Source organism: Amborella trichopoda, chromosome 3, assembly GCF_054954075.1.
Source record: "Amborella trichopoda isolate Santa Cruz 75 chromosome 3, AtrichopodaSantaCruz75HAP2 v2.0, whole genome shotgun sequence".
Lineage (NCBI taxonomy): Eukaryota > Viridiplantae > Streptophyta > Magnoliopsida > Amborellales > Amborellaceae > Amborella > Amborella trichopoda.
The window spans coordinates 50,110,177-50,136,103 of record NC_142338.1 but is presented as its reverse complement, the minus strand read 5'-3'; the positions used below and the strand labels follow the sequence as shown (position 1 = coordinate 50,136,103).

Genomic DNA, 25,927 nt, shown 5'->3' with positions numbered 1-25,927 from the left:
AACATAATTGTCTGATGGTAATATAACAAGGAACTGTTTGGTCCTTCTTTGCATGCGCGATTGTGTGTTTGTGTTTTGTCTCCAAAATTGCGCAGTCAAACAAAATAACCAGACAAATGCACACAAGAGGAAACAGATAACCATTCAATTTTATTGAAGTACAAGAATGCACTTACAAAGGGAGTGGGTTCCTGAGTCTCCCGGATCCGGGATAGCCGGATCCTCTTAGACCTCCCTGTTTATATGTTACCGAGGGAAAAGCACTCGGTCGATATGATTGGATGACAAATTCGATAGAGGATTCAACATGGTTTCCTGTTGGAAATTTAGCCCCGCCTTGCTCGTTTTAAGTGCGAAGAAACCATGCGCCTAGATGATGCTGCTAGATGATCCCACCAAACGAGTATGATCCGATTCGAGTTCCCTTTTTCTGATGTTTTGATCTTCCTTCCTTGCTATAATTCCCTCTTTTGGTGTTTTGGGGTTTGCTAGGGGTTAGGCTCAGGAATTTGGGATCTTAGGGTTTCTTGGAATATTTTTTGGTTTTTTTGATATGTTCCTATTTTCTATGGGTATTTTAGGGATTAGGAAATTGGGAGAGGGTAATTTGGGTATAGGACTTTGTTTTTCACTCTAGGTTAGAAGGATATGGAATTTCTCTCACTAAGAGAGGCTCTTAATCAAAGTTCTCAACACTTCACAAATGAGGGTTAAGGGGTATAGAATTTATAAGAAACATGGGTGGAAAGTCAATAATGGGGCTCATAGGTGGGTGGGTTTTCAGAAGTTGACACGGTCCTGGCAAAAAATGACCACTTAGGTGCTCAAAACTTGAGAAATATCATGAATATGCCCTTGGACAGCTTCCCACTTGTTTAATGCATTTTTCAACCGTTTTTTCTCAAAATTTCTCCTGAATTTGATTTAGAAAGTTGCCGTGATTATTTTGTGACAAATTTGGATAAAAAACTTCATAGATTGGGTGTTATGATCATTTAATGAGTTTGGCATCAAACATTTGAAGAACACTCTATACTCCTTTTGGATTCTTGCAATTACACTCGTTATTATCTGTAATTTGACGATCTTCCATATAAATCTTGGACCATTTGACTACGGGTTTCTTAGGGCGTTTTTGTAAATTGATGGCCGATTTGGGCACCCCATTTGTATTCTCAACTTACAGAGTCATATCTCGGTCATCCAAAATCTTGATTTTTTGGATTGCTTTGGAGTATCTCAGATTAAAGTTTAGAATGGTTGGATTGTCGTTTTTAGCATCTTGACTAAGGTTTGACTGTGCTCCATTCTTGACCGCCATTGCGAGTTTGAGCATGCAACTAGTTCAGATTTCCTTCTTTTTTAGTTGAGAGCTTTGTCTCATCACCTCGTAGGGACCTTCAAATTTTGGGCCTAATCTGAGAGTGCATTTGCCGACCATAGCCAGTTCTAGTGATTCCTGCAATAATCTGGTAGTTATCCTACTGGGCATCTATTTGGCTTATCGACCTTGTGCATTGCATTTAGTGGGCCATCGTTTTGTCTTATTTCTTCATTTCTTTTATTCAGGATGACAAGAGGCCCTTCGAAAATTCGAAATCTGGGGTTTCACCTCCTTGGGACTTTAGTTTGGTATTGTGCTCCACAGTCACGGCAACTACCCCTCGGTACTTTTATTTTTCATCAAAATACCCCCAAACATGGACATGAACTTTTGAGGGCTTTTGACCAGATTTAGCATGTAGGATATAAATAATATTAGCCCAAATTTCAAATTTGGACTTATGGTGTTATTGTTCATCTTGTTTGGGTTCTCCTAGTTTACTCTGCTATTTGACTTCTTTAAAATCCCAAAAGATTTTGAATATTTTTATATAACTATATTAAGTGTACTTTTGAAGCAAAGAAGTTCAAAATCCAATATGAAAATCTTTTCTGAAGTACTCTACTATCTTTATCTTGCTTGAAATTTAAACCCTGTTTCTGATTCTCAATATTTGGGATCTGGTTCTGCTTGAGAACCACGATTTCTATGTTTTAGTAACACAGCGATCATGACATGAGTGAATCACAAGAACCATATTTTCTATCAAATCCAGATTCTAATTGATTTCACTTGGAAATAATGAAATCGTAGTTGAGTTAGCTCCTTTATATTTCTTGTAAAAGGTAAATTACCTTTCTTGTTGAGGGTGCATATCCCCTATGAAAACCATCCACAATGTTGTACTACTTACTAGAGTTTGATTCTGAACAAACACACATATTATCATGGATTGCATGATTGAGGTGGGGATGCCAATATGTTAGCGTGGATTATTGCGTTAATTGTTCTTCTTTTCTTTCCCGTTTTTGTTTTTTTTTTTTGGGTGGGGGGGTGTTTGCGGACACTTGGTCAATCAAAATCTATCTGATATTTGTTATTAAGCACTCTCTTGCACTACACTGAGCTCCAAGGACCTTTCTTTTGGAAACGCTCCAAGAGTTATTATGATACAGTGATACATACAAAGATCTGAATTCCATGTCTTGCTTCTACATTTTTTTCGAAAATAAAAATTTACCAATTTTTTTGAAAAGAATAATGATCTTTGGATACAGGGCTGGCCTTTTGTTTCTTTCCAGAAATAAGAAATAATGTTCTCTTTGATGTGCTGATACTGTGAACTTGAAAATGCAGAAATGGAAAAGGAAGATGAACTTTTGAGTTCAATGGCACATTCAAGAAACAGCATTTTTGAAGGAATCAGAGGATGTCGACAGCATTTTATCCTTGTTGCATCTTTACTGGATCGGATTCCGAATCTTGCTGGATTAGCCAGAACTTGCGAGGTTTGGAATCTTGTCCATTATTGTTAATTAATGTACTGAACTTGTCCTGCTCTCTCTCTCTTTGGCACATAATTTGGCCTATGAATGTTATCCATTTCTATGCAGGTTTTTAAAGCAGCTGGTTTTGTCGTTGCAGATGCCAGCATTGTGCATGATAAGCAATTTCAACTAATCAGGCAAGACATAATTGTGCCTTACTATATGCTTTCAATTCCTTTCAGGCCAACAAATAAAATTCAATGTTGTGACTCTAAACCAAAACTCCTTATTGTCGTTAATTGATTAGAATCTACTCATGTGCACTACTGTCCAAAAAAGGTGAAAACCCTTTTATTTTAAGTTGATTTTAACTGATTCTTTATTTTGTAAGTGATTAAGATTCTCTTAGATTGACAGTGATGGAAATTTCCTTTTGATCAGTATGTTAAATCTTAACTGCCCATAACTCTCTCTCTCTCTCTCTCTCTCTCTCTCTCTCTCTCTCTCACACACACACACACACACACACACGCACATACACACACACACATGCCTAAGCAAACTTGCTTACACATAGGGTATTTTTGCAAACATACCCATACTCATTGAGACAATGGTGACCCAATAAATGGCAGTTGGGGTTAACGCGCTGAGACAATGGTGACCCAATAAATGACACAGTTTGGTTAACACGCTGAGTCATGAAAGGGCAGTTTTGCTTCTCCACTTTCTCACCTGGAGATAATTCAAGTTTCTTTTCTTTCTCTTTGCTGGCCTCATCATAGTTCCATAATCTATCTCCTTCACACTTCTTTCCCTGAAGATTGCTGTCCTGGATATCCATCTCTCCTAGTTGACCAAATGGTTTTTGTTCAGAAATCCTACATTATAATAGCATTGAATTTTGACCGTTGCAAGAATTTGTGAATCTTATTTTCTACGTTTTACAGTGTGACAGCAGAAAAGTGGGTGCCTATTATAGAGGTCCCAGAATACAGCTTGAAATCTTTCTTAATGAAGAAGAAGAGGGAGGGTTTTTCGCTCTTGGGTTTGGAGCAAACAGCCAACAGTATACCACTTGACCAGTATTCTTTCCCTAAGAAATCAGTAAGTTCCAATCCTACTGCTTTAGACTCAACTTCATTATTATATTAATCCTTTCAGTTATTTGGGAAGTGGTGTGGATATGTTTAATCCAACTTGATTTGAAAATCTGTTTTCAGGTTTTGGTTCTTGGGAGAGAAAAGGAAGGCATTCCTGTTGATATCATCCATGTTCTAGATGCGTGCTTGGAGATCCCCCAATTAGGAGTTGTGAGGTCTCTGAATGTTCATGTCAGTGGTGCCATTGCTTTATGGGAGTACACAAGGCAGCACAGATCGCGATAATCCTGAGTGATCCATATTACGTGAATTCAGTAGCCATTTGTCGTGTGTATCTGCCTTTAGTTTTATTATTATTATTATGAATTTATGTATGTTTCTATGGTCAGGCACGTGCCTTCCTCAGGTATCTATGCACCAGAGGTAAGCATCTCAGTACTCATTAAAAACCCAATTCCAGTCTAATCCAGTGTAACTTATTTTGCTATATTTCTCTTCATCTTTGTAGGAATCAAACTTTGTATGAACTGAAATTAGGATGTGCAGCATGGTTATATCATTCTTTTCATTCAAATTTGATAAGTCCCCTCAATTGATATTGGGCGCTGGTCTTTTGTTTTTTTTGAAATTTTAGCTTTTTGGAATGTTTTCTTTGTGCAGCTACCCATCTTATATTTCTAACAAATGAGTATGTGATGATGCCATGTCGTATGTCCTAAAATAAATTTGAAACAGCCACAGTATTCAAAGGAATTGTATCAGTGGGAAATGTTCATTGGTATTTGAGTATGTGCACATTTTAAATTGTTCACTGAAATTTGGAGTGGTTTCACATTTTCCAATTGGTACAGCTATTATTTTGTGATACTTTAGCAATTATTCGTTTCCGAATTTCTCGAGTAAAAGAACATTTGATGCTGCAGGTGTTTAATGTTCGATTCTTGTTCACTGTAATTGCAGAATGTTTCAGGTAACGGTTTATATTCTCCATTCTTCACTTAATAAGCATTTCATCAAACATTGTTTTATAATCATTTGAAAGTGCCATTGTACAGCTCAGTAGTGCTGAGCCTCTTCTTAAACTCGGCTGTTTCCCCACTAAATAAGATACTTGCCCATCAAAAGGAGATAAAATTGAAGGCCTTTTGACAATAATAAGTTGTCACTAACTGCTAAATATTTGAAATTTTGGTGACTATTTAGCAATGCATGAATAACATCTTCAGATCATTTTGATGCTTAAGTTGAAAATGAGGGATCTAATTTGCCTTTACTTTTTTTATTGTAGGCTTATATGATATTAGTTTCTCTTTCGAGATAATCTGCTAGAATTAAGGGCACTTCTTGTTCATGTAAAAATATTTTTTGGGGAAATAGAAAAAATTCCTTCATGTGGTTGTGTGGGAATATTTTCACGCCAATCGGCAGTTAACTGTTATGAAAATATTCCTACATCTAACCATATGAGAGAATTTTTCACGTCAAAATATTTTTCGAGAAATGTTTTTACGCAAACCAAACTTGCCCTAATTGTTTGGTGCCTCCAGGGATATGTTTCACGAGATGGCCACTCCAATTCTATTAGAATATAGAAGTCCATGGCCTGGAGTAAAAGATTTTCCAGTTCGCAAGAATTGGTGCAAACTAGCTCCGATTCAGCAGCTAAAATGGCTTCATATTGAGCTTCAGCACTGGCTTTTATTTGGAGGATACTTGGAACATTACCCAGCAATCTCCCAGTATCTAGTACTGTATGCTGAAATACTACCATTCAATTGGCGACACCAAACTAGCAATGAGCCTCCGAGCCTCTCAAAGATCTATCCAGAGGGGATGTATTGCAATAAATATAATTTGCCATTAATCTAAAAATAGTTGGTCTTAAGGTTGGATCTTGTTATCACTTGTAGTTTCAACCCCAAAAAAAAAAAAAGAAGGGGGTGGTTTCTTCATTTAAATGAAAACAGGAAAAAAACAATTTATTATCCAAATTAATCATATTTTACCCTCTATAATATTTTGTGTTTTAAAAGGGTGCAAATAGCATAAGGCTGAACACCTCTGAAATATGCAGTTTTGGCACCAGAAACCCTAGTGATGACAAAAAATTCTACTTTTACTTTTGATAGTGAAATTTGAAGCTTCAGATATGGTGTGGATCTGGTGAATGCGTGAATAATTCGAAATATTTGTCAACAGAACATATTCCAAGATATATTAAGGGCTTGAAACTCATTGATTTTTTCTTTTTCAGATCCATAATTTTGAGGTTGATATATAATCAATTTGATGCTTCTTGGACTAGGATCAACAATTTTCGGCAAGATTTGACATTTGGCTTTCCACAACCATAGGCTGAGCATTTCCTTTTCAAACCCATTTTAGCTTATATTAGATGTCTAAATCATACGTATATCGGCAAACTAAAATAGTACTAATATATACTCCAAAAAGTAGGAGGCAGAAAATCGGGTTAAAAATATGGATTACCAAACATTAAGGTTAGAGAATTTTAAGTTTTGGATTTGGCTCACGAAAATCGAGTGAAAAGTCGGAATGTAAAGATAATACAATGTAAGATTATGTATTGCAATTATTGTATAGATATGTTAAAACTTTTGAAAAATTATCTAGTTTCATGAGAGTCATAATTGACAAATTGTCACCTTTAAATAAATACAACAATATTTAATATATGGGAAAAGTTTATATAGAGCCGAGGCCCTAAACAATCACATTTGAGCCTGCATCAAAAATTTCACCAGATGAGATTGTTTTGATGCCCAAAAATCCTCAAATTGATCATCTCGACATCAAGTTGCATGAATTTGAAAAAAAAAAAAAAAGTGATTTTAATTTTTGGAAATAGTGTATTTTGTATTGCATTTTTGGACCGTTAATTTTCAAGATTTTCAAGTTTACATAGATATGTCGATTTATACTATTTTTGAAGCTTTAAACTTTATAAATAAAGATGAAAACGTATCTTAAAGCTATCGCAAAGATTTCTAGTTTAGAGCGTAGCCTCTATGGAAACCACCACCCTTATTATATTGTCATAATGTCACAACACAAAACATAGGATAGATTTATTGGGAGCATATATATATATATATATAATGAAACAATAACAATATAAAATTCAAGAACTACGATTGCAAATAATATGATGGTAACCCAAGTTATAGGAGTACTATTGGAAGAAAAAACAAAAGATACCCTATTCAAGAACTACACTAGCAAATAATATGAATGGTAACCCAAGTTATAGGAGTACTATTGGAAGAACACAGAAACCCAAAAATTGTGTTCCATCCAAAATGCTATTTTATATACATCAATGAAATAAAAACTCGTGTTTTAATCGGGGACTTGCCACTGGCCATTTTTTTTGGTATTGTCAACGAGGAGTTTTCATTGAGATGATGAAAAGCACAATGAGGGAAAGCTAGAACCAAAAGTCCCAAAATCCAAAACCAAGAGGAGCGAAGAAAGGGTGTGTGCGTCTAAATGAAAAAGGAACTCGTATTTCAAAGAGTGAAGAAATTGCCCAGTTCAACTGCACGGATGCATGTATGTGTTAAAGTAGCCATGCAATACACACACATGAAGAGAGAGAGAGAGAGAGAGCGATCCGGCCGTTTAGAAATGAAAAAATCATGTGTGCATGTAAAGTATGACAGACAGCTTAGAAACTAGTCCCCCAAAAATAACCCTATTCTAATGCTTACAAAAGTAAAAGTAAACACATTAAATTATCCAAACAAAATAATAGAAAAGAAAGGCAAGGCAATACCTCTAAGCCTCCGTACAAATGCATCAATCATTCCCACCTTCCTCATGAATATATACAGAAACCTCTCTTCTCTCACTTGTCATCCAATGGATATCTCCTCTCTCCTCTTTCTTCTCTCTCTCTTCCATCTTGTGTCAGCAAAGGTGTTCCTTGTCTTGATGGATGACGACCCAGTCATCTCGTTTAAGACTTCCAATGCCACCCTTGTAATAAGGTTTTTTCAGTTTTTTTTTTTTTTTAAGCTTTTTTTTATATTTTATTTTATTTTATTGTTTTGGGTAATTTAATGGGGATATAAACCTCTACCGATTTTTTAAATCGTTAGTGATTTTTGGGTGAAAATAGAAACTTAAACTTTAACCAGGGCTCATGTCCAAACATTTTATTGGGTTTTGCAGGAGTAATGAAGCATTTTAAATCGTTAGTGATTTTTATAAATGTTGGTTGAGAATAGAAGCTTAAACTTTAACCAGGTCAGGTGTCTAAGCTTAAACTTTATTGGGTTTTGCAGGAGTAATGAAGATATGAAAGTGTACAAGGAGAGTTTGATAAAAAAACATGATTCGTTATTGGAGTCTGTCCTCTCGGATGTGACTTACACCAAACTCTACTCGTACAACCATCTCCTTAATGGTTTCGCATTCCACACCGACTCCCTTGAGGTACACTCGTTATAAAAATTCCCTCTCAAGATCACCTAATGCCTTTTTTTTACCACAAAATAATAGTTAAATAAATAAGCGCTTTGCTAATCTAATTAGTTAAAAAGGGTTTTGACGAAGATGACAGAATAAATAAGCGTTTTCTAGACTTTGAAATAAGTTTTGTAGTCAATAACTATAGTCTATAGAAGAGGTGACCTCAAATTGAATGAAGAGATGACCTAAGTCTACCAAGAAATAATGCATGTGGACGCGTTCATATGTAGTAGTGCGTTTCACTTAAGACCCTTTCATTAATCTCCCTTGTATATAATTACTTTTTTAGGAAGGATTAAAACGGCATGAAGTAAACATATGCATTATGCATAGCAATCACTAATTCTTAGTATTCCGACTACAACAATAGCAATAGCTACTCTAGTAAAAAAGATAGTTATCAAGATTGGAGGAACCAGCCAGTTGGATTGGACCTCCCACAGCTGTTTTTACTGATCTGATCGAATAAATTGGGTTTGGTTGCTAGTGTAAACTCATTTTTTGTTGATTTTGACTAATTGAATTGGTTGATTTTCATAGGTTTGTTTGGCTCAATAAATTTGGGTAAAATTTGTAATACATTTCAGGATTTAAATTAATATTTGTACTTTTAAATTTTTTGAAGGACGCAATTTCTATTAGTCCATGTAGAAATGAGTCACCTCTTAAAAATCTATTTTTGAGATGGATTTTTGGACTTAATTTTTAAGGACATGTAATCGAGATCATGAATATGAAAAAAATAAATAAATTTTGAAAATTAGAAATACTAATCCTATTAAGAAAACATTTGGATCGTTAGTTTCAATTGTTTTTAGATGGACCACTTATTTGCATCCATCTTCAAGATCGAGGCTTTATATCTCGGGGACCCCAAATGTAGAAATGCGGTCCCCGCCGCAAGAAACAATTTTCTTTTTTTAAATTCAATCCAACTAGTTCCATTAGTGGTTGGATTGGTTTTGACTGAATCAGACCTCTTATCAATTCGATAACCAGTACGATCTCGATAAAATGTAAAAACATTGTTACTAGAAGTAATTGGGTATTATGCAGGCACTAGAAATGCTGCAAAGCACAAAAGGTGTCCGACTCATTCATGAAGATTGCAAAGTATCAAAAGCCACAACGCACACGCCAGAATTCATGGGAATCCCGATCAGTGTGTGGCCACAGTTTGGGGGAGCCCAGGATTCCGGCAAAGGAGTGGTCATAGGGATGATAGACACCGGTGTCAACCCCTCCCACCCCAGTTTCTCCACAGGCAATACGACCTCTAATAGTAGCAACCATGGTCATGAGACCACTAGTACTAGAAAGATGATCGCTAGTGCAAGCAATATGAATCATGAAACCAGTAGTGATATAAGTGGAACCAACATGAGCCATGGTTTTAGAGGGAGGTGTGAGATTGGAGAGGGGTTTCCTGAGAGTACATGCAGTGGGAAGATTGTAGGGGCACGATATTTTGCACGTGCGGCCATCGCGGCTGGAGATTTCAATGCCACACGTGATTATGCCTCACCATTTGATGCAGATGGCCATGGGAGGTAATCACTCGTTGCTTGCTTTTTTTCACCATTGTATTCTTTACATAGGAATGAGCATGCCTCAAATCTCATGTCAAGATGATTTATAAAATAATTAAGATAAAACATTTTTAGGCATTTTATTTAATGGCTGAAGCTATCACAACTATCTATTAAAATCGGATAGGAAAAGTTATCGCAGTAGTTTTTTTATGTAGGTGGCAGGGACACGAATGCTTCCCTTTGCGCATAAATACTTGACTTTGCTAATGTTCCCCTGTTAATGCAAAAAAAGTTCTTAAATAACTTTTTTTTTTTTTTGGCGGGATTGAATAGAATAAGACCATTTATCTTTGTTACAAAGATGTCACAATGATTTACGGTCATTAGATGTCAAATTGGATGGCTTTGGAGTTGTCACAAAATTCAAGAGAACTTTGAGTCTAGTCAATGACACTCTTACAACCACTCGATTTGAAATTTGACGTACGGAATAATTGCGACCTCTTTATACCAAAATAAATGGTCTCTTTATATACTCTCTTCTTTTTTTTCTTTTTCTTTTTTTTTTTTCCTGTTATCATATCCGCTGGAAATCGATCCTCATGATGTAATAGGCACTGCTCTTCTTGTTTAGTCTTCTTATTCAGGCCCTGGTCTTCTTGTTTAGTCTTCTTATTCTTCTCTTTCTCTTTCTTGTTTGCAATGACAACATTCGTACTAATAATTACATGCAAGTATTTTGCGATATCAATTATATATGTAACGTAAGAAACTTACGTGTGTGTTCCGTAATGTTCTATTATTTAAAGTTTATGTATAATTTTTATTATTATCTTTATAACTGTATTTTCTGTAATTTTTTAAATGACTTAATTACTAACATTTTCGATCTTCAAGATCTCAAAATAAACAATTTTAGAAATTGATTTATATTTTAAAATATTTGAACTCCAACATTAAGTTTGTCAGAAATTTGTGAAATTTCCGCTTGATTTTTGGTTTTTGAATATTCGAAATATAATATATTTTGGATATGTAATATCCCAAAAGATTTAGGAGAAAAGACATAAACCCCATCTAAAATTATAATTCAAAACAACCCTTGGTCCTAGAAATAACCCATGGAACATAAAAAAGACATTTAACATCCTCTTTACCTTTTCAATCGTCCACAAAATTTACCATTTTTTTTCCCTTAATCAACATATTATTTAAATCCTGGAAAAGCTCTCTTTCTCTTTCTCTTTCTTCTTTACTTGGAGACCTCTTCTTCTCTCTCTGGCGACTTTTTTTTTAATAATTATCACTCTCTCCCCCATCTCATAAAGCTAACGAGTTAAAGATGCATTACAAACTCGATTTTTATAATGAGGTTATTAGAAAAAGAAGAAGCGTAAATTCGGCAATTTGGATAATAAAAAAAAGGTAAAGAGAAGGTTAAAACGCTTTTTTTGGTTCAATGGGATATTTTTATTTGAAATTAAAATTTTAAAGTCGGGGTTTATATCTTTTTTCCCAAAATTTATTTGGCCCAAAAATTACAAAATTTTAGACTTTCAAGATTTGAAATATAGAAATTAGCTAAGGTCCCATTCAATACCCAAACCTTTTAAATACACAATTTCAAACTTTGAAGTATGAAATAGGGGTTGTTTATAATAATAAAACGTATAAATATAAATTAAAAAAATTTAAAAATGACTTTTTAATAGAAAAAGTATAGACTATTTACTCTGTGTACGGTTTGTATAGAGCCTAGGCTCTAAACAATCAAATTAGATCCTACCTTCAAATAGTATCAAGAAATGTGGTTTCAATACTGGAAATCTTTGTGATAGCCTTAAAATATATTATCATCTTTATTTATAAAGTTTAAAGCTTCCAAAATAGTGTAGATCAACAGATCTATGAAAACTTGAAAATTGACGGTCCAAAAATAAGTTACAAAATACACTTTTTCCAAAACTTGAAATCCATTTTTTTCTCATGTCCATACATCTTGTTGTCGAGATGATCAATTTGAGGATATTTGAGCATCAAAACAACATCTTCTAGTGAAATTTTTGTAGTCGGCTCCAATTTGATTATTTAGAACCTCGGCTCTATATAAACTCTTCCCATTTACTTTTAGGACAGAAGTGACAATTGACTTTGGAAAAGTTTTATATGTGCCCCCTACAACATAGAAGTTCTATGTTCCCCCTTATCCAACAGTCCATTTTTTAATGGAGGGCTAAGATTGTTTCAATCACAATGTCACGTCTCTACAATGTTTTATTTTTAATTTTTTTTCTATAGAATTTTTTGACACCAAATTTTGGATGTCTATCCATATATTAAACTCGCACTAAAAAAAATATATATAAAAAAAAAAAGTTTAATAAAAAATGACCAAAATACCCCTGAAAGATTCAAGAGGTATTTTGGTCATTATTTTTTATCGAAAAATTATTGTTAATATTTTTTATAGGTGCACCCCAATGAGAAGATGGCACGTACCAAATTTCATATTCAAAAAAATTGTATTAAAAAAACTAAAAATAAAATACTTGGAGACGTCGGATCTAAGATCAAACGCCGAGTGGCTCTCTTGATAAAAAATAGACGGTTAGATGGCAGGGGGAACATAGAACTTGTATGTTATAGGGGAAACATAGAAAACTTTCCCATTGCCTTTATCTATCAACTTTTAAATCTAGATATTGTAAATGTGTCATTGACTTGACTCAACAACCAAAATAAAATTTTTTGAATTTTATGACACACTTAATGCCATTTAATTTGACATCTAAAGACCAAGTATGATTGTGAAGCCCTTGTGATAATAGTAATGGTCCTTTTTTTAATAAAAGAAGAATTCAAGAATATGTGCATGAATTTATCTTTTTCTTAATATCAAAATTGTGGTGTTAGAGTTATCCATAGAGATACAAGAAAGAGAGAGAGAGAGAATGAAAAAAAGGTGTAGTAAATTTTAAGGGGGTCTGCTAGATATTGCAAAAGATTCAAGAGTATTTACGAGGAAATCTGTATAGTTGAGAGGCGATTTTGTAACACATCGTATTAAGTTAGCAAGTTTGTCGCTAATAAAACAAGGAAAATGTTTACCATCCAAAATATTTGAATGGTGTGGATTTTGGCATGATAAACTTAGGAGCCCCATATTTCCTTCTCTCATGCGTTCCCACCCCTATCTCCCTTCTCACTTTATCAAATTGGTTTCTCTTTTCAAGCTTTGGCTCCATGGAATATTTTTTCTTTTTCTTTTTATTTTTTTTATTTTTTCCCCTTCTGAAATTATTGTGCTATGAATGATTTTTGGGTGTTTTCTTCTGTTTACCTCTTTAAAATAGGTGTCTGTCCAAAACTTGTGAAGTTGGATTTTTGATGGGTTTCCCTTTCTCTCTTTAAAACTGGTTTCTCTCTCATTGGTATTTGATGGCTTCTCTCTCTATAATTTGTTTGGGTGTTTTTTGATGGTTCGCAATTTTACTCTAAATTCTGATCTAAATTATGTGGAAGTTGAGAGGAGAATGAATTGGGTTTGTATCATGACTTTTGCTATGGATTTTTATCTCTTTTTTTTATATTTATATTTTCTTTTGACTTCGGTTTTTATTTTTTTTGCTACTTTATAAACTCAATTGATGGAAGGATTCTTATCCTACACAGTGTGTTTCTAACTTCTGAGTTTCCTTCTTCCATTGAAGGGTCTCGATTTGATGTAGATAGAGAAAAAAGAAGAGACGAGAGAGAGAGAGCATAAAAAAAATTGTAAGACTGATGTAGATAAAGAAAAAAGAAAAGCGATGAGAGAGAGCATGAAAAAATTGTAACTCTCAAAGAAGAAATTGAGGCCACAGAAAAGCCTTGATTTTTCTCATTGATTCAGGTGCCAAAGTGAAGGGTACATATGGTTGCACCCCTACTTTAATAAATAGGGCTGCAGCCTAGTAGAAACTGCATCTATAAAACAAACAAAAGCTGGATATTTAATTTCAAATGAGATCCATAAGGCCTTTGTTTGCTTTGTGGATGCAGTTTCTATAAAGTTGAGCTCTATTTATTAAAGTTGGGCTTCAACTACATGCACCCTAGGCTTTCTATTGCCCCAGTTTCTTCTTAAACCATCTCTCAATTGTTTTTTGATGCTCTCTCTCGACTCTTCCTTTTTCTCAATTTGCATCAAATCATCAATTTTTTTAGTGCTCTGTCTTTGAACAGAAATTGAAACCCATCAATGCGATAAGGAAACTCATAAGTTGGAAAAGAATCCTTCCATTAATTGAATTTATAAAGTAGCAAACAAAATAAAATAAAACAAGTCAAAAGAAAATAAAAATATAAAAAAAAGGGACAAAAATCCATAGCAAAAGCAATGGCACAAACCCAATTCATTCTCCTCACAACTTGCACCTAATTTAAAGTAAAATTGTCAAACCACACCCAAACAAAAAATTATTGAGAGAAGCCACCAAATACCAATCAGAGAGAAACCCAATTTTAAAGAGGTAAAACCACACACCCAATAATCTTCCATGGCACAAAATCCACACTGTTCAAATATGGACCCCCTCAAAATTGTGCGTTTCAGCAGATGATGAAAAATGGTAGGTTTTGAAAGACTTGAAGATTCGGGGCCATGTTAACGCATTTTTTTGCTGGAAAAGGGTTTGGGTGAGGGTCTAGAATTAGGATTCTCTTCAGAAAGAGAAACCAATTTGATAAAGTGAGAAGGGAGATAGGGGTTGTGATATTTGATGGAAATGCATGAGAGAAGAAAAATGGGGCTTATGATGCCCAGGTTTTTTTTTTTTTTTTTTTTTTTTTATAGATTATCGTACCACAACCCACACTGTTCAAATATGGACCAGGTTTCTATGTGGTCAAGCCCGCATATGTAGAAATACATTTTAGATGGATTTTTGGACTTAATTTTAAGAATTTCTAACATAGAGATCATAAATATGAAAAAATAAGTAAATTTTAAAAACTAAAAATAATAATTCTAGTAAGAAAACATTTGGATTGTTAGCCTTCATTGTTTTTAGATGGAACACCTACTTGCATCCGTTTTTAAGATGGATGCTTTATACTTTTTGGACCACATATGTAGTGTCCAGTCCGCATGAAACAATTTTCCTTCAAATATTTTGAATGGTGAAGAGGCTGAAGCCCTATCAATTATTGAAAGAAAGATGGTTGGATAGCTTTGTTCTAATTTTTTATCTTAAAATTTTCTATAAACTTTTTTGACATGAAATATGGGATGGGCCTCATAAAAATATTCCTAATAAAACATAAAAATCACCAAATTATCCAAGTTATAGAAGTATTTTAGTTATTTTATTGCGTTAGAGACATCTTTTTTGTTACACCGATGTAATGAGAGGCTACGTCCACCTTTTATGTCAATATGATTCATAAAAAATGTAAAAGTAAAATATTTTGATCGTCCGATAGAGATGTTTGGAAGCTAAATTGTCAGATTATAATCGAAGCTATCCAAGCTTTCTGAATGGTATGTAGGGGTGGCAATGGACCCAGACCCCTGATGGGTAGATCCAATCAAAGTCGGGGGGATAGGTCCAAAAATTGGACCTGGCGAGTCAAGTTTGGGTTCAACACTATTTAAGTTTCTATCTGGGTCCATGTAAACCCGACCCCAAATAGTATTGATATTTAAATAATATATAATATATAATATTTAAATAAAGAAAAAGTTTACATAAGGATGCAACCTTATAATGGAGAACTACGGATGCACCTCAAAAATCCATCTGAAAAAGTAGTTTTAATGTTGAAAAACCCTTTGATTGATCATCCCGACATCGAAATGTATGACCATGAAAAATAAAAAGATTTTGAGTATAAGAAATAGTGCATTTTCAACATATTATCTACACCATCCATTTTCAAGATTTTCATATGTTTATAGATCTACTTGATTTTAACCATTTTTTAAATTTTCAATTTTATAATTAGATATAAAAATAGATTTTGAGATAATCCTAACAACATTTTACATCAAAATTCCAAAATTTGAAGGTGCACCTTACCTCTATAGCTACGGATGCATCTGTATGCCAACTGCACCCTTTAAATAAATATAATTATAAGTTTTTAGTTTTAATATCTAAATAATATATTATATGTTTAACAAATTTGTGAAATATATTTAAATAAATAGATATTTGGATTTTTGGGTTAGATCTCGTTCCATCCCACATTATATTTTAGGATCAGGTCCGAGTCCGGCCAGTCCGAAGCCGAACCGACCTGTTGCCACCCCTAATGGTATGTATACTTTTCGTGCAGCAAGGGGCACATCGAAAGTTCCCTCAAATGAGAGGTAAAATGGCGAGTCATGTGTTATATGTGAGAGAGAGAGAGGCCATGTTAGAGAAAGAGTACTGAAAGTCAGAAATTAACATAAATAACTCTTAAATTTTATGGCATTTGAAAAATCTTCCTCATATTCATATTTTTCACTCATTTCCTGTTTTGTATCTTTTATTTTTCCAAAATACTCCAAGTCTCAAGTCTAGTGTCCTTTTTTTTTTTCCTTGAGTGACAGTTAAGAATACGAAGTCCGGATGGAATTTGAGTGAGGGACTTGAAGTTCTGAATTGCTTATTCATGCACAAAATACATGTATCCTCAATTCAATTCCGAACTTAAACACTTGTCTGCCTATTTGAGGGAACAAGCAGTTTGGAACTTTTGAGTTTTAGATAATTTCAAAACTTCCACTCAATTTCAAAAAAAAAAAAAAAGTCAATTTGAAACTTTAATTTCCAAATTGATTCACTGAATGAAAAAAAAAAAAAACATTGATTTGGAACTTGACGTTCCAAGTCAAAGGTATTTTTTAAATGAAAAAAGTCAAAGGTATTTTTTAAATGAAAAATTTTTAAAAAAAATGCAAGAAAAGGACATGAGCATGAAATATGAAAGATGGGGAATACTTTTTAAATGCTACAAAAATAAGATATATTTATGTTCCATTATGCTGTAGAAAAATTTTAAGGAGTAAATTTATTGGCATTCCAAGTGCGGTGGAAATTCCATCACGTTCTCTCTCTCAATTAGTTGATTTCAATTATTTTGGAAAGAAGTTCCATGTTAACATTAATAATAATAATAATAAACCTTATATTAGGAAGAAGTTCTGATAAGGTGTCAACTTTATAGTATAGCAGTGAGGTACACCTCAAATATCTATTAACGATATTTCAATTTATTATCTCCACCTCGAGATGTATATGGAAGAAAGAATGATTTTAAGTATTTAAAATAGTTTATTTTTTGTAAGGCATTGTCTAGACTGTCCATTTTTAAGTGTTTATAATTCTGCTTGATCTATATTATTTTTGGAACATTAAATTTCATAATTAAAAATAAAAACAGATTTTCAGGCCATTATAGGACTTTTCAAAATCCACCTCCATTATACTGACGTTCTCTCTCTCTCTCTGGGGTGTAAGCAGTCATACGGCTTCAACAGCAGCTGGAAATCATGGTACTCCGGTGATTGTAAGTGGGTTCAACTATGGTGAAGCTAGTGGCATGGCTCCTGGAGCTGGGTCAGTTAAAATAACACACTCTCGGCTATAATTTAAAGATTATGTTATTATTGTAGTGTTTATTACGAGAAGATTGATTTGAAATACGTTGTTTTGCAGGATTGCTGTCTACAAAGCATTGTATTCCTTTGGAGGTTACATGGCCGATGTCGTGGCTGCCGTTGATCAGGTTCCAAATCTTATCTTAAAATATCCAACATTACCTTGAGTCAATGCATTTCTCAGAAGTCATAATTAGGAGTTGTGCTTATGCTTGAGTGGTTAGTCGTTGACATTAATAATTCTACATCTCAAGTTTGATTCCAACTATCACATCTCAAGTGCGATTTGCTGAAGTACCACAAAGAAAAAAATAATAAGACCCTTGGGTCTGTACAATTTCCAAAAAGAAAATATTCCCATGATTATTGAATTATTACATTTTTAAAAGACTCAAACACCCTTGAGTAAGTACAATTTATAGAAATGATCAAAATAGCCTTAATTCAGCAATGTTATGGTGGTCACAGGCAGTCGAGGATGGAGTTGATATAGTGAGCCTCTCTATAGGGCCCTCGAGTGTCCCCCCCGGATCCTCTGCCTTCCTCAATGTTCTCGAGATCGAGCTCCTCTTTGCTGCAAAAGCCGGTGTGATGGTGGTTCAGGCAGCAGGAAATGGCGGTCCCACCTCTAGTTCAATTCTATCCTTTAGTCCCTGGATCACCACAGTCGCCGCCTCAATTACCGATCGCAAGTACAATAATTCCATTGAGTTGGGCAATGGCCAAAGGTTCCCCGGCACTGGCCTAGCACGTAAAAAGTCTTTCCTTGTTAATATTTTTCTCTTCTTTTCACTACAATAAAGAGGAGTTTACTGTAATGCAATTGGCTAAGGAAAACCATAGTCCTATGGATCATAACCATCCCAAGTATAGATGAATGGTGATGGAGTGTGGGACCTACCATTCAAGTCATGTGGAGTTGACGTGGGTCCCACATATTCTCCATCACTATCCATCTAAGGATTTAATAATAACTACCAGACGAACTACGGCATCTCCATAGTTCAATAATGTGCAAATCCCTTTAAAGATGTTCCCTTTTCCATTGATCTCTCTGTCCTTTCTCGTATGAGAGCTCATTTGGCGACCTATTCTCCTAGTCTTGTTTAGTCCACATAATGAATTATGTAATAAATTAAAACAAAGTAAACGAACATTTGTAATAATAAAGTAGACATATAGACTGTTGGGTTTGGTGATAGTTAAATCACCATACCTATATTTTCTTCTAGAAGATTAAAGGTATTATTGCAAAAAGAAAAGGGACTTTCTTGGAAATCAAGAAAGTGAAATTTATATAAGGGAATCAAAGAACACATAATACTCATCCTTTGAGGATCACCCCTTTGGGGGTTATGAGAATGGATCTCCAATATGTAGATACGTCTCCAAGAGAGAGAGACATGGCCTCTGAGAAAGAGGCGGTATTCCCATGCCATGAATTTTGGGTTGGCTAAGGCTTCCACTTCTAGAAAGGAAAAGTCTTTCGGTTGCTCTCGAGGTTATCTTTCCGGTAGTGATATTGCGGTGGGAAAGAAAGTCTTGATAGACGGTTTTGCTCGGTCGAGAGAGCAGATTTAGAAGTGAAGATCAATGATGGTTTTTTACTGATGTTTAGATAAAGTTATATCTCTGGTAACCCAAAACTATAATCTTCATTGTAATAGTGGATTTCGACTTACCGAGGTCGTGGATGTAGCCCTATGAGTTGAACCACGTAAATCTTGTGTTGTGGTGGTGTGTTTTTTTATGTTTTCTTTATTTATCGCACTCGATTTATAGTTGTATTCATCTACTTTGCACTTAGCACCAATAATGTACACGATCTTGGTTGGGATCCCAGTATTTGGGATTCTCAGTTCCACAAGTTAGGAGTTCACGAAACCCTACAATTGGTATCAAAGCATAAGGTGTATGTGGGGCTAAGGCTCGCATTGAGAAAGAGAGAAGTCTTGAAGTTTGATGGATTCATTGTTTGAAGTGGAGAAACATGGAGGCAAAGTGTTTGTTAAAATTCTACAATAGAGGCTAGTATGAAGAAATCAAGAAATTTATTTAATAAAAGTTGTCAAGTCAATTATGGTCATTTTGCTAATAAGGTGGAGAGTGTTGGGTTTGGTAGTAGCTAAATCACCATACCCATACTTTTTAGAATTGGAAAGTTTGTATCAAACAAAATCGCTCACAAATCGAATTTTCTTAAAAAAAAAATTGTATTTTCTGAAAATGAAAGAGGGTGCGAAAGTGTTGGAACACTTGAATAAATTCAATACTATCATTTATCAACTTGAAAGTATAGGTGTGAGAATGGAAGATGAATATAAGGCAGTCACCTTACTTTGTACATTGTCGGAATCCTATGATAACCTTGTTACTATGTTGAGTTGTACTAAAGAAGATTCTCTTGATTTGGGTTCGGTTTGTAATGTACTTCTTGCCAATGAAATTCGAAAGAAGGCATCAATGGATGGTTCGAGGATGGATGTCCTTGTGGCAAGAGGCCGGTTGGATGAACGTATTAGGTGCCCCGTTAGGTAAGGTTGAATAAACATCAAGGCCTAAATGGTAGGAGGTAGTTAGTTTCTTATTTTAAATAAGCATCAGGGCCTAAATGGCGCCTAACAGAAGGGGTTGGTTCATACATAGATTCCTCAAGTAGCCGATCAAATTCGAGGGGACCTTATGACAAAGGTTGTTGGTTTTGTGGCAACCTTGGCCACATAAAGAAAAATTGTTAGCAAAGAAAAAGGAAAAATTCGTCAGAGTGTTTCGGTTTGGGAATAGAAGGGAAAGGTGAGGCCAAAATGAGGCTCACCAAATTGAACAATCAACATCCGGTTATGTTGAAAATGAGGTGTTGATGATAGGATCTAATCTCATGTATTATCAAAGTTGGATACTTGATAGTACAGCTACACATCTTATGTGCCCACATAGATCATGGTTTGATGCATATGACCCATGTGACCGGTTTAGCATCAATGGGAAACAACCCAATGAGTGAGATGATCATAATGGGTACAATTCGCATAATGTGTATGATGGGATGGTTGAGACACTTGAAAGAGTGAGGCATGTGCCGGATTTGAAAAAAGAGTTTGATTTCACTATCTTTCGCTAAATATGGAAGGCTACAAATTTACCAGGCAAAGTGAAGTGCTCAAAGTTTCAATTGGGGCTCTGGTGATGATGAAGGGAGTTCGGAAACGAAACTTGTATAAATTGTTAGGAAGCACAATTGTGAGTGAAAGGGTAAATTTGATTGTAGAGAAAGATGAAGCTCACAAGGAGGCACATGGTTTGGCAATTGAAGATCTTAGTGGTATAAAGCAATGTCTCGATGAAGCAATTCATCAAGGTGGAGAAATCGAAGCTATGAAACTTTCACAAGAGGATGTGAAGGTAAAAACACCAAATGAATTTTCTTCGGGCCAATGTTCAAAGTGTGGTGAAAGAAGGGGCGATGTGATTAGACTGTTGCATACTACTCTAATGTTGATTATGATTATTGCTATGATTTCTATAAAATTTGTTATTTCTATTGTTTGTAGTTTTCTTGAATGGTTTGTGTTTAGCCTAGGAAGAAAATGTTGGAATGGAGTGAAATGGGTACTTCAAAGTTTGAGAAGTATGGGCAAGCATTGCCAAGGTTATGGACACAAAGAAGGCCTCATAGAAGAGACTTATGCAAGGGATCTTGGTGATATAAGATCAAACACAGGTTGTGCTTGTAGGTGTGTAGATTCACCTAGAGCATGTGTGAAGGCAATATGGCTTCAAGAATGAGAGTATTGAAGTAGGTGGAGTTTGCATAAGAAAAACAAGTACGAAAGAAGATGAGCAAGGCATACTCATATCGGTTATTGGGCTAGAGAGCTTATGGAATTGGCTAAGTTCTCTAAGTTCTTCAAAAAGGGAATAACCGGAAATGATTTGGCAAGACAAGGGTGTGATTTTGCATCAAGGTGGAAATTGTTGGGATATGATGCAAATATCACCCCTATGGTATTTGTTTTTTGTTAAAAGGTATTTTTTGTCATAGAAAATGGGTCATTTATAGAGGTCTATAAAAGACATTTTTAGAAAGAGAGAACATAAGGAAAGAAGAGAAAAGTGTAGAGAAGCTTTGGGAGGTAGAGATTGGAGGTTTTTTGTGTAAACCCTAGCACCATTGTAACTCTTGTATTATGCCGGACTTGATCGGGGTTTCCTTGCGGCGACGGTGCTGATTAATGGAGACAAAACAATGATTCAATTGATGGTGGGATTTTGGTATGAAATTTCTATTGAGTTTTCTTTCCATATATGAAGTAATCTCTACAAAACCCTAAACTTGTAAATTTCTTCTTTGAAATAATAAATGCATCCTTGCCTTCTTGCCCGTGGACGTAGCCCATTTTGGGTGAACCACGTTAATCCATATGTCTTCAATTTTTTGCTTGTGTTGTGATTATAATGATTTACCATATTGCTTGTTTTTTTATTGTACAATTTTTTCAAATATATTTTGCACCCAATATTGTTCTTGAGGGATTTTATTTGGGTTGTTGGATTCATTATTGTGGGGTGTTCACCACATCAAGTAGGGATTTGTGTTATCCCACTTTGCCAACAAGGGGTCATCCAGATAACCTCGATTGTCAACATAGACAAATCCTTTTCCATTTACAAGAAATTACACAAATTATTTTGAATGCCAGGGAGGATGAGTAAATTTCAAATTTTACTCACTGATAACATGATTTTGATGCAGCTCCGACGCTGAGAATGCTGCATTTCCCAGTGGCAGCGGCAATCGATGTCAGTCAAAGTAACACAAGCTACATAGCGGTTGAGAATTGTCAGCACCCTGGAGCATTCATCCCTGTGCTAGCGAGGGGAAAGATCATCATTTGCACTTACACTTTTGAATTCGAGTTCGAATCAGCGAGCATAACGACGGTTGCCGATACCATGGAGAAGATAGGAGCCGCAGGGTTCATAATCACTATGGATCCTGATCTTGGTGCTAGCCAAGTCAAGGGCACCACTATCACCATGCATGTCCCTGGGATCATATTGAGCAATATGCAAGCATCAGGGGTGAGATTCACTGGCTAGAATTCGGAAACAACACAAGCAATAAGATAAGATAAGAAAACTATTTGGTTTTAGAATTTTTGTTTTTCCTTTTTTGTAGCCTAGCTTGTGGTGTAGTGGTTGTGATAATTAGTTTGCATTAGGGGGATAAATGTTTGCCCCTTGGAGTTGGTCCCTCATAGAAGCCAGATAATCCTATAAAAAAGTGACAAATCTCAAACTACTTCATAAATAAAAAAATTGGACCTCCTAAAAACTTTGAAGGTGCTAGTCCCATATTGAGAATTAAAAATAAAAAAATAGTCCCAAAATTTTTCCGAAGTCCAAAAAATTTGAGCCTTATTGATAAAAACTGTGCAATGTAATGATATTTTGGCCATTGTTTAAGGATATATTAGGACACTAACCAAATGTTAGTTGGACATTAGCCATCTAAGAGCACTTAGCCATCTAGTCTAAAGCTACAGATCATTGTTAGATAATTGCAAAGAAACATCAAGCCTTTTTGTGATTATTAGGATGTCTCACATAGAAAATCTTGACAGGCATTGTGGGAGTACTACAATGCAAACACTGTTCGTAGTCGCGATGGTGGAGCCATGTCATTCGGTGCAACAGCGAGGATTGGTGATGGAAGGGAGGCAACATTCACTGGACAAGCACCCATCGTTGCATCCTACTCCTCAAGAGGGCCCGACGTAAACAATGCCCTTCTCCAAACAGCTGATGTGCTTAAGCCAACCATCATGGCCCCTGGTTCCTCCATTTGGGCAGCTTGGAGCCCCAATAGTGAAGGAGATCAATATGCTAAAGGTGCTGCAGTAGCTTCATATTTTGATTGCTTAAGTTGATGGCTCGGTGTCCATTAAGATTCTGAGAAAAAGAACTTGATACGTAAAAAATGTTTTTCTTGTAGCCAAGTAATTTAAAAAATGCTTAAATTATGGTACCCAGGTTTCTGTAACTCCTGATTTCGTAGGTTTCTTTCAATAATTATCTCTTGTTTCCTTTGGATTTCTTCTATTATTTTGTTTTTTACATGAGTGATCTTTAGACCTTATGTAGCATTTAGTATCGTTTAATACATCACATTCCATTTTTTTCTTTTTCTGCATGCTGCTTCTTTCTGGTCAGGTTATATTCTTCAAAATTATCTTCCATTCTATTGCTATTAAAAAAAATAAAGTTGTATTATATGTTCCATATGATGTCATATTTGTTTCCTTTTTCTGTTTCTCTTCTGATTGTTTTATCCCTTGAATTTTAAATTTCCTTCTCGTCAGATTTTCTTGTTCTTATCCTTTGAAAGGAAAAGATACTTTTTGTTGTTCTATCATCGATTTTTAGCATTTTCAGTTGCAAAGAAAAATCTCCTCCAGGTAACAATTAGTTCTAGTTGCAGATTTCATTAGCTATAAGCACCAACTGAAAAGGTTGGTGCTGATGAGACATAGCTTTCTTAGGTTGGAATTCCTGTTTACCCACATCAAGGAAAACAATCAAAATATAAAAAAACAGACTCCATTAAATGGAAGCATTCCCACACATTCCAACACTCATTCTTCTAAATGACAACCATTTAATCCCCCTTAAGCTCCCTGCTTAACCATAGTCCATTGCATCATCCTTCTCCAGGACAAGAATTCGCGCTCGTATCTGGAACCAGTATGGCTGCCCCACATGTGGCCGGAGTGGCTGCCTTAATCAAGCAGAAGCACCCGGACTGGAGCCCGGCCGCCATAACCTCGGCCATCATGACCACAGCTACCGTTACCGACCACTCAGGGAACCCCATACAGGCACAGAGGTCCAACCAGCTAAACACTGCCACACCATTTGATTTTGGAGCTGGTGCCCTGAACCCCACAAAAGCAATAGACCCAGGCCTCATATTCGACACCAACTTCAAAATGTACTTAAGGTTCTTATGTTCAGTGCCGGGAGTGGATGATGACTCGGTGAGAAGAGCAGTAGGAGTGGGATGTCCTTCTGAGGGGAAGTTTTTGTGCTCTGACCTTAACACGGCAAGCATCACAGTATCGAACCTCGTGGGTTCAAGAAGGGTGGTGAGGAAAGTGAAGAATGTAGGTGCCGAGAGGGAGAGATACAGGGTTCGAGTTCGAGAGCCCGAGGGGGTAGAAGTGGGAATTGTGCCTACAAAGTTTGCAGTCAATGTGAGCGCGACTAAGTCGATCAGGATCTTGCTCAAGGCGATGGAGGCGACGAATTCTTACACATTCGGGGAGGTGGTGATGGAGGGTGATAAGGGCCATGTGGTCAGGCTCCCTTTAGCTGTGTCTGTGACCAGTGCTTTGGGTTCGGGTGAGGCCTGAGACCGTGGTGTTTGGCTCCCATTGCCAGTGAATTATGAAACTATGGGAGTGTTTGGATGAACGTTTTGTTTTTTTGTTATTTGCCTTTTTTATGGGAACCAAAACAAAGAAGATAAAGAGTGAGGTTTTGTCTTTTTACCTTCCAACTTTCACCTTGTTTACTTAAACCTGTCATCTGGCTTGTAGTGAAGTTGTGGAGTAGTGGCTTCTCTCCTTAAAGTTTTTATCTAGTGCTTTGAAAACTATGATTTGATTAATGAAAAAGATCATCAAATTGGCAACTGCAACTCTCACTATATTTGATTAATGAAAAAGATGATCAAATTGGCAAATGCAACTCTCTCTCTCTCTCCTTTGTTTTTAGGGAGTAAGTGGAGGAGAACCGTCAGTTCGTTTTTTATTAATAATGAAAAAAGAATAGGACAGTTGTGCTACTAACTCAATAAAAAGAAAATCCGGCAGTCTAGATAGCAAATAAAATAAAAAATCCGGCAGTCTAGATAGCAAATAAAATAAAATAAAATCCAGGGGGTGACTTTCTTAACAACAATATCAGCCACTGTATTGCCTCTCTCTCTCTAGATTTAATTAACGAAAAAGATCATCATATTGCCAAAGGGTGCGGTTTGTATAGAGCCTAGGCTTCAAATAGTGTTGAGAAATATGGTTTCAATATTGAAAATCTTTGTAATAGCCTTAAAATACATTTTCATATTTATTCATAAAGTTTAAAGATTAAAAAATTGTGTAGATCTATATATCTATAAAAACCTGAAAATCTTGAAAATTGATGGACCAAAAATGCGTCATAAAATACGCTATTTCCAAAACTTGAGATCCAGTTTTTTCTCATGTTCATGCATCTTGACGTCGAGATGATCAATTTGAAGATATTTCAACATCAAAACAACCTCTTCTACAACTGCAAGTTTTGAGGTAGGCTCAAAT

At 35.4% G+C, this 25,927-nt stretch overlaps 2 protein-coding genes across 21 annotated transcripts in view; both read left to right on the top strand.

The window, feature by feature from the left end:
- Positions 1 to 6,060, top strand: part of LOC18429133 (tRNA/rRNA methyltransferase (SpoU) family protein) — an 87,244-nt gene extending 81,184 nt beyond the window's left edge. For 14 of the 18 annotated variants that reach the window (XR_016051469.1, XM_088861123.1, XM_088861122.1 and 11 more), the window contains 4 exons: positions 2,681 to 2,832; positions 2,938 to 3,008; positions 3,762 to 3,918; positions 4,035 to 4,488. Coding sequence is in view for 13 of the 18 variants with exons in the window: in XM_088861123.1 (XP_088717249.1) it covers positions 2,681 to 2,832; positions 2,938 to 3,008; positions 3,762 to 3,918; positions 4,035 to 4,199 (545 nt within the window). In the remaining 5 variants the exon portion in view is untranslated. Of the gene's footprint in view, positions 1 to 2,680; positions 2,833 to 2,937; positions 3,009 to 3,761; positions 3,919 to 4,034; positions 4,489 to 4,837; positions 4,885 to 5,461 lie in introns of those variants that run through there. The other 4 variants (XR_016051468.1, XR_016051465.1, XR_016051470.1 and 1 more) reach the window with 4 other exon arrangements.
- A 1,620-nt stretch (positions 6,061 to 7,680) lies between these two features.
- On the top strand, positions 7,681 to 25,260 carry LOC110006815 (subtilisin-like protease SBT2.6). Of its 3 annotated transcripts, none has more exons than XM_020664167.2 (9): positions 7,681 to 7,916; positions 8,222 to 8,372; positions 9,465 to 9,958; positions 17,431 to 17,526; positions 17,626 to 17,695; positions 18,036 to 18,318; positions 22,321 to 22,649; positions 23,192 to 23,459; positions 24,282 to 25,260. In XM_020664167.2, exons 1-9 carry the CDS (start codon positions 7,873 to 7,875, stop codon positions 24,977 to 24,979), a joined length of 2,433 nt encoding a protein of 810 aa, XP_020519826.2. In that variant the 5' UTR covers positions 7,681 to 7,872; the 3' UTR covers positions 24,980 to 25,260. The 3 variants fall into 3 exon arrangements, with proteins under 3 accessions (XP_020519826.2, XP_088717261.1, XP_088717262.1); XM_088861135.1 differs by having other exon boundaries at positions 7,681 to 7,924; XM_088861136.1 differs by lacking the exons at positions 7,681 to 7,916; positions 8,222 to 8,372; positions 9,465 to 9,958; ... (1 more) ...; positions 17,626 to 17,695; positions 18,036 to 18,318 and adding an exon at positions 21,654 to 21,839.
- Positions 25,261 to 25,927: the final 667 nt, after the last annotated feature.

Coding starts and splice junctions, on each gene's coding strand:
- LOC110006815 (XM_088861135.1), top strand. CDS start 7,755: ATGAATATATACAGAAACCTCTCTTCTCTCACTTGTCATCCAATGGAT. Junction 8,373..9,464: donor TCCACACCGACTCCCTTGAG/GTACACTCGTTA, acceptor GGTATTATGCAG/GCACTAGAAATGCTGCAAAG. Junction 9,959..17,430: donor GATGCAGATGGCCATGGGAG/GTAATCACTCGT, acceptor GGGTGTAAGCAG/TCATACGGCTTCAACAGCAG.